The 8,852-nt window shown below is 39.8% G+C and overlaps 1 protein-coding gene across 1 annotated transcript in view; it reads right to left on the bottom strand.

Annotated features, from left to right (window-relative positions):
* Positions 1–988: 988 nt before the first annotated feature.
* Positions 989–8,852, bottom strand: part of LOC112145908 (G patch domain-containing protein 2-like) — a 28,074-nt gene continuing 20,210 nt past the window's right edge. Inside the window, exon 10 of the mRNA XM_024271394.2 lies at positions 989–4,961. Coding sequence (XP_024127162.1) covers positions 4,792–4,961 — 170 coding nt within the window. The 3' untranslated portion in view covers positions 989–4,791. The remainder of the gene's footprint in view (positions 4,962–8,852) is intronic.

Genomic DNA, 8,852 nt, shown 5'->3' with positions numbered 1-8,852 from the left:
TGTGAATATTACCATTTAAGGATTAAGGAGGATTGACTCTTTAAAGGGTTCCCTGTTGTCATGTCTTTAAAGAGTAACCAAACCCTAAATAAACTTTTTTTTTTTTTTTACTTTTAACCTTGATAAATGAGGATTTTAAATTCCTGTCTGATGGCCATTGCCATTTTTTTTTGATACATTAAAATGGTTTAATTCTTGAAAATATTGTCAAAAACCGTCTGTGTGCTGTCCCCTAAAGGTAGAATCGAGGTATTACAGTTAAGTTTTGAGATTGGTCAAACCATGTAAGTTTTAGAAGTCTCACATCATGATCTGCAGCTCCAGAAACGATAACAGTCCAGCCCCCAAGCCCCACCCCTCTGACTGGATTTTCAAATTTCGGCTGTGGGCTGAGTCAGCCTCCAAATTCCCTGTTTGGTTACCCTTTAAAGTCCCACACCAACTAGATATATTTTTTCTATTGTAAAATCATTTCCTGTGGTCTTTTAATTATGATTATGTTGTTTTTAGCCAAAACCAAAAAGTCTGTGTTGTTTTTTAAGACATATTTTCTGCAGCGCACCAGTAGCTCATCAGAAATTCGCCTAAAATTTGACTATTGGTCCGGAAGTTAGCCTCGCTAATTTCCCATTTGTTTACACCCTCTTCTGTTTACACATTATTGGATCTATTTGTCTGCAAGTGGATGCATCAGAATTGTAGCAGAGAAAGGAGACTTAGACCTGCCCATGGCAGATGCTGCATCACAAATATGATCTTTTTCAAAGTATATTTTTTTAACTGCTCCTGATCCATTACAATTTGAATAAAGAAATACTCAGAAACACAATTTTAATCCTAAATTCTTTTACACTTGTCCTCCATTATGAGAAAATTGCTACAAGAGCATATTAAAAACACCAAAAACATTATTTTTATTGGAGTGGGTCTTTAAAGGCTGTGAATAATTGACTAAGTTGCCTCATTCACACAGAATCTTTAGACACAATCACATGATGACAAACTCATTTATTGTACACAAATGAAACATTTCAAGTTTATAGATACTGTTTTTAATACTTCTGACATCATAGACTTGTCACATGAAGGCATCTTTAAAAATCCATCTTTTAACTTCATAAAAACACATAAATAATTTATTAAAGCAGAATTGTCTCTGTTGCTGGAACCTATGTCTATATAACGCTGCTGATCCCAGAACAGAGAGCTGCTACATAAAAACACCGGCCTGCAGGTTCGAGCCGATTCAGCAATTGTAACGTCTCCCTGACATTTGGTGACACGGTGCAGGCTTTCTAAGGGAGGAGTAATCCTCTTGAGATCATTTGCAAAGCAATTAGGCATGCTTCCCCTGCCATTTAGCATAAAGATAACAGCCTTAACAGATAAGATGCTATTTGTACAACGTATCAAACGGGATAGCTGCCTTGGAGTCACGATATCACAGAGATTTATTTAAATCCCTGTAAATGAAATTTAAAAATGTGATAGTAAAAAAATTAAAAAGACATATCTACTGTACTATCTATCTTGTCAGTTCATTCATTGGGTAAATGTACCCAGATCTAAATCCTAAATTAATGGATCTATAATTACCACATCAGAAACACAACAGATTTTATAATTGCAATCACTTTACAAATATGAAGTCATGGGTTATATATAGACATTCCACTTAACAAGGCTTATCTTTTAGCTGCCGCTGAAATAAGGAATTTAAAGTAGTGGGGGCAAGTTGGATTAAAAAAAAAGAATTTACATCAGTTCTTTTAAATTCAGAGTGAACAATTATGAATAACCACAGCAAGCATTTGTCAACAAGAACCATTTCCACCTTTTTGCATCTGCTTTCAATCACAGCAGGAACGTCGTGGAAGAAGCCGAAAAACGAATTCCCCGCTGACCTGTGACCCGGGGCTCAAAGGAGGGGGCGCCCTGCATGCACGCTGAGGCAGTTCAAGCAGAGTTTATGACTGTGTTATCTCTCCTCATCCCCTCTCCACCCATCAGTGGACACTAGAAGCCACCAGGCTGGAGCAGACAGACCAGGCATCACTCATTCACTCACCTCCTAGGTGCCTTTGTCAGGTGATTGCTGGCAGAAAAAGGAAAATAGATCAATACATCTCCCATGGGCCTGACAGGTAATCTTTACCTGGGATGAAATATGAGTGGTACCAGCCTGCCGGATTCCTTAACTGTAACAGGACAATTGACTGGCCCCACGGATGCCACTGCCCCATTTCCTCGCTATTGGAAATTCATTTTGGTGACTGCGGTGTTATGGTCGCTGCTAATTACCATCGTGGCAAGTGAGGTTTTTCTCTCCCGCAGCTAAAGAAACTGTATGCCAACAGATTCGTCTTCCGCTTGTGTCAGTGCCCTGGCACCAAAACGCGCGCTGTCAGATGAGGCAGCAGCACAAAGCTATCTTTAAAGCACTACACAGTCAATATTTGTCGACAGGTTCAGGGGCGTATATCTCCTAAAATCTATCAATTTACTCCTCAACTACTTTTTTCTTCCCATATAATGAACCCCGGCGTCTGTGATTTTTCCTAATCAATGTACATTTGTGGTCCAGTAACAAGGGGTGGGGGTGGGGGGATGCTTTTGGCCTCAACACTAAAGACTGATCTCTGTGGCTGCCTGTCTTGTGTGAGGCATACGTTTAGACTGGTGTGCACACACAGCATTTATAAATGCCATCTTTAAGCTACGTGATCACATAAAGCTTTCTCAGGTGAATTACAGCAGACATATAGCTCACATTAATTGGTAAATCGCATTTCATTAAATGTGCTTCTTCTCTTTAAAGTGTCTAAAAATACCTGCTATGAGGGACCTCAAAATGAAACCAAAGACCCACTCCAAATAGGGCTGGGTATCGCCAATAATTTCCAGAACTGATTCGATTCACCAGAGCCTAGATCGATTCGATTCCAATTTTTTTCTATTCTTTCGAACTTCTCAATTGAATTCGATTTAATAAATTTTGAATTTATACAGTTTACACATTTAGACACATTTGTTTAGAAACACATAAATAATTTATATATGTTTTGAATAGATTCATAATAATCTCATACAGTTCACGTACTGCAAAATGCAGTGAAATTTGCATTTGTTTGATCTCTACTTTTATGGATCGGTTATTGATCTTTTAAGCTTAGATCGATTAATCTATTTTATCAACCCAGTCCTACCAATTACAATTGTGTTTTGTGTATTTCTAACATGTTCTTGTAGCCTTTTTTTTATTATATAAATATATATTTTTATTCAAATCATTGTGAATCAGGAGCAGACGAAAAACGTAATTTGAAGCATTCCACTTGGAGACAAACATGTCTATATATTTTTCTCACTTGAGTTGGCATCTGGATCAAAACTGTACAGCTGGATAGCTCCAATATTGCTCACCACTTTTGTTGCACTGAAAATGTTAGGTTAGGGGTGTGAGGGGCTGTAAGTTAACTGGAGAGTGTGTAAAAAAAGGGTCGATGGGAAACAAAAGAAGGTTCAGAGGCAGATTTCTGAAGAATGACTACCGCTCTGCAGAAACTATGTCCTAGAAAACAAAAAAAAAAGTTTTTGGATTTTGGTTAAAATCGAATAATCATAATTAAGCGACCATTGACGTTTAAAATAAGTCAAAATTTGATTGGAGTGGGACTTCAACCTCTTTAAAAAGATACTTCGATTATCTGTTATTTTTAATGCCATTTATGTCTACATTTTTAATTTACCTCTGGTCTATACTTATAATGCAAACACTGACTGAATTATCTCTTTTTAGTGCTTTCACACAAATACATTTTTCTGCAAAATGCTGCTTCCTAGCCAGATTGGTTCAAACTGTTGTGTTTGATTTCACTGTATGCTGCCATTGATCTTTTAATGCACGATAGTAAGAGAGCCAGGGAACTGTATACCCCAAGGGTAGGTGAAAATAGTGCGCCTGACCTTCGTCTCTTGTTTTCTCCAGCTCCTTCTCTGCTGGCTGCCGTCCACTCTCCCCAGCGCTCCAAAAACAAGCCGTCCGGCCCTGCTGAAAACAGCCTGTTCAAACACGCTTCCAGCCGGCCTTGAACTTTAAATACGTTTGGGGGGAAAATCTGAATACAGAAGGCAACCTGAGGAGAACAGAGACGACCCTCGGAGGACCACAACTACACTCCCTCTATGTTGTGCTAATGAGCCGCTTTGTACCAACTGTAGCTTTTTTTTTTTTTTTTAAATCTATGCTAATATAAAGTCTGTATTTTGTGTGGCTCGCCACCGGTGGTCGGCTCTCTGCGCCCTGCAGCAGCATGTGGCAGCTAAACATCGGCGACGCACAGATAGCTGCCGTACAGCCATTGTTGTAAACTAGAGCAGACTCCCCGACGACTCAGACCCTCTGCTGACCGCTTACCCGAGGTTCCTGCTGACAAGTGCCGTGCTACTAGAGTGGACATAATTGTTGAATTGTGTAGTGGCAGGTGGCCTGGAGCCTGTAGAAGCAGGAGGAGCAGAGAAGTCTATCGTCAAAGGAAGAGCCTCTTCAAGCTGCCTTCTTCCTCGAGATGACGAAGTGCTTAACAAGGCTTGATTGCATTAACATTTGTCATGCTTAATATACTACCTGGAAGGGCTTGATCTAGGAGAAACATGCTGATTTGAAGACTAATGATGTGCTTTGTATTTTTTCTTTTCTTCCAAAGTTTGTGCAGTAATAAAGAGTTTTTTTTTTTTTTTTTTTACATTCTCTGGCACAAAAGAGTTTTTTCTTCTCAGTTTCTGCAGGATTTACATGTCAGGCCTCATACAGGTGTCCTCCAGGTGTAAAGACGAGCCGTCCGTCTGAGGGGAAGAGAAGACCTGAGCAGCGTTTAGTCTCCCAGCTTCTAAGGTGGGTGTGTTACTTGCTCCTCCTTTTGCCTCTTCTCTGGGATGGTCTGTGTGAAAGGAGTCGCATGCTGCAGGAAAAGGGAGAAAAACGCATGTTTTATTTCCCAGAGGAATCAAAACAAACGTGAATAAATTACATTTAGTGAGAAAAAAAATCTGATTTAAGTCAGGAGTCAAATCCCATAAAGTAAAACTTCAAAGTAACCCTCATGTAATAAGTGAAATATTAATGAGACATAAGACACGCGAGTCAAATCCAAAAAAACACTTGTTGCTAAATACATTTTTAAATGTTTTACTCCTCTTACTTGCTCATCACAATCTGTCCAAACATATGAGGGAACATTTTTTTAAAGAAAATCAGAACTAATTTGGACAGAAGACATGTTCCTGCCTTTCTACTTCAGTTTGACAAATAGAAAAAGTTAGCGCTAGTCACACGAGACGTTTACCAGGCGGTCCCGCAGCAGAGGACACAGGAACTTGAAGTGACATTGTGGCTCTGGGCCTGTCTCAAAGGATTAGGCATTACAGCGTTCACTGGCATGTGCTTTTGCTCATTCCACTTCTATCTGCTCGTGCCTCTTTCCAGATGACTTCTTCCCCAAACTGATCCGGCAGGCAAGATAATTGATTAATATTTCTTGAGGAGGTGATGACTAACCGTTGCTTAGATCCAGCCCAAACACTCCGGCTAAAAATATTCGCAGGACTTGATCAAAATTCTGGGATTTTTGCTCTTGAGGAGCACAAAAGCAACAACAGGCAGATTTCTTTTTGTGTTAACATGCACAAGCTGTGCAGGTACTCACACGCAGGTCATAATCAGTACAAGGCTGATGATTAAAATGATTTTAAAGGAATGATGATTGAGCCATTGATTTAGATGAAAAATTACATTAAAGATTTTAGATACATTTTTATGTGTTCCACTTATAAAAAAATGAAAAAAATCTTATAAATAATGCAATTATTAGTTAGTTCTGAGCCAAATTTAGTTAAATATCAAAAGGGAATTGTTCCTTAAGATTAAATGCGGCTACATTTGCTGTTTGGCATTTTCCTTAAAGATCCTACATAGTTTTTTTTTCTTTTTTAATAAAAAAGAAATTTGGCTTTCTCTATTTACAAAATCCCACTCCAACTATATTTTGTTCTATTTTAAAAGCACTCCCATTGGTCTTTTAATTATGAAGCAAAAATCAAAAATCCTGTATCGTTTTTGTAAGACACATTTTCTGCAACAGAGCAGGAGTTTATTAGAAACTCGCCTCTAGGTTGTGCGCAGGACTGTTGGAAGTGGAGAGGAGCAGAGCAAGGAGACTTTGGCCCGCCCATTGCTGCCTCACAAAGCTGAGCTTTTTCAATCCGCTGGTTTTCATCTGCTCCTTATCCATCACGATTTGATTAAAGAAATTTTCAGAAATGCAGTTTTAATCATAAATTCATTAGAAAAATGTTACAAGAACATGTTAAAAACACATTTTCATTGGGTCTTAAACTATCGACTGTATATGAGAGCTGGACCAAGTAAGATGCCACCAGTTAAAATGGCTAACTTTTGGATCCAACAACATAAAGTCAACATTTTTTTTTTGTTTCGGTACAGACAACACCAGTGAGCAGTGATTGTTTTTTCGAGTTGGTCTAAGTTAAAGTTTCTATAGCAACCACTCTTGCCAATCAAGAGTGAGTTTGTCAGAAGTCCACCCCCTACCACTTGAAAGTGAGCTCGAGTGAATCTGTCCATCAAACGTCTCAAACGTTTGATATCAGACCATTTATTGAAGGGTCTGTTGGCCGGTTTGTTACTCGAATAACTTCTACAGAACTACAGAAAAAAATATCATGATAAAAACTTTGGATTATCAAGCACTGACTTATTAATTTACAGTATGAAAAGTAAGGATATCAAAGAGGTACAAGGATGTATACTCTCAGAATTAGATTGTGACTTTTTTCTGTTTATTTATGTGCTGTTCCTGTTTTGAAGGACATGCGTTTCAATTGACCAAGTAAAAAAAGGAAGCAGAATATGAATGTTTTTCACAAATATGATTGATTAAATAGCTGCATTTTTCTTTATGCAAATCTATGGGATCTTGGCTTTTTGGAACCAACCTGTACTTCCTGTTTGGAACGTGAGGGGGAAAAAGCCCAATTCTCCTTCAATACCTCAAACTAGCTGATAAACACATCACCCCAAAATTGTACCCATAGCCTTATGGTAAGGAGATGGCTACTATAGCTTCTACCTATAACCAATCTACAGAAGTCTATAGCCAAATTCAAGTTGCTCCCATACTCATCCTTATTGCTCCAACTGTAAGGGCACTAGAAGCTGTAGAGGTGGTCGAAACTTCCTTGAAGGCCCAAAACGCTTTACAGTCTCAGACCCATTCACACATACATTCACATACTGATGGTGGCTCCGCTGCTGAACACTGGCGCCAACCTTCCACCAGAGGCAATGTGGAGTTCAGTGTCTTGCACAAGGACACTTTGACACATGGGTGGGAAGGTGGGAATCGAACCTGCAATCTTACAATCAGGAGTCGACCGCCCTACTGCTGCACCACGGCCGCCATTTAAAGGGTAACTTAACACTAAATCCAACTTTTTAAGGCTGTTTATCTGTAAAAGTGAGGCTTTAAAATTGCTGACTGTTTGTCTTTGCCAAATTTTTCTTGTTTATTCCTAAAATTATAGTCTAAAACTGTCTCCGTACTGCCCCCTAGTGGTTGAAACAAGTCCGTAAAATGGAATTTTGTGATTGTTCAACTCCCACTTTATTTCAGAAGTTATGCGTCACCATGCTCTGCACCTCCAGTATAAAAGCCCTGCCCATCTTTGAACGCTCCCGAGGGCGGCGGTGCTAGTTTGTTCTGGCTGGCCGGCAGACAGGGAGCCGTTGGGGGATGGGGAAGCAGCCTGCTCAGGCCTCCTGAACATTAGGATTTTTTCTTATTTTCATCAAGACAATAATACAATTATCCACTAGTTACCTCAAGTTAAACTCACTGTCACTGTCAATCACAGATCCAGGACCACACCTCTCCTGCTAAGCCCGCCTCCCCTAGCCCCGCCCCTAATTTTCAAGCATTTTTCCAAATTGGGATGAGAGTGGAGTCAGCCTCCAACTGTCATCCTTGAATCATTAGGATAAAGTGTATTTATCCTATGTATTTTTTATGGTTTTATGAGTGATTTTGAATTATTTCTAATTTTCTACATATACGAGCAGTAAAAACTAATGAACAGGATGTGTCTGTTGCTTTAAAGCAACATCTGCACTCTGGTAGGACATCATCAAGGTCAGCAAAGAAATCAGAACGCAATGGTTCTGTGTCAGTGTTGAAATTGCTGCACATGTTTTTATTGTGGGTGATAATGGGATGTTGAATGGACCCAACTTACTGTCTTAATACGCTCTCATGTGATGCTCCCTGAAAACAATGATTACAGGCCTTTCTGAAGCACCCCTCATTCCACCTGTTTATTAATCAGCTAATTACACATTGACAGTAATGGGCCTGCTGATTCCCACACTTAAATGAACAGGGCTGGATTGCTCTTTAATGATTAGCCTTTGTGTTTCCCTCAGTCTCGCTCACCCTCTGAAAAGCTCTTTCTCACTCTGCAGAAATTGATTATTTAAAGCAGACTTCATGGCGATTTGGTTTACTTAAGAGTCACTTGGCATCTGAATCAAAAAATGTCATTTGGACAGAAGTGGAAATAAAGTGGGGACCAACTTGTGTGGCTTTCAGTGTTAAGCTCAGCCTCTGGCCACAGCAGGACCTCACCCTGAAAGCTGGTGGAGCTGTAGAGGCAGGTGCAGGTGGGGATGGAGGAGCCATGGGAGGGGGAGTTGAAGGACAAGAGCAGGTTGCAGAGTTGAGACGGAGAGGGCGAAATAGTGCGGTGGGCTGCATTTCTGTCAGCAAAAGTGATGGCTG

The sequence above is a fragment of the Oryzias melastigma genome, linkage group LG22, assembly GCF_002922805.2.
Source record: "Oryzias melastigma strain HK-1 linkage group LG22, ASM292280v2, whole genome shotgun sequence".
Lineage (NCBI taxonomy): Eukaryota > Metazoa > Chordata > Actinopteri > Beloniformes > Adrianichthyidae > Oryzias > Oryzias melastigma.
Note: the sequence above shows the minus strand (reverse complement) of the source record. Positions and strands in the feature narration are given on the sequence as shown.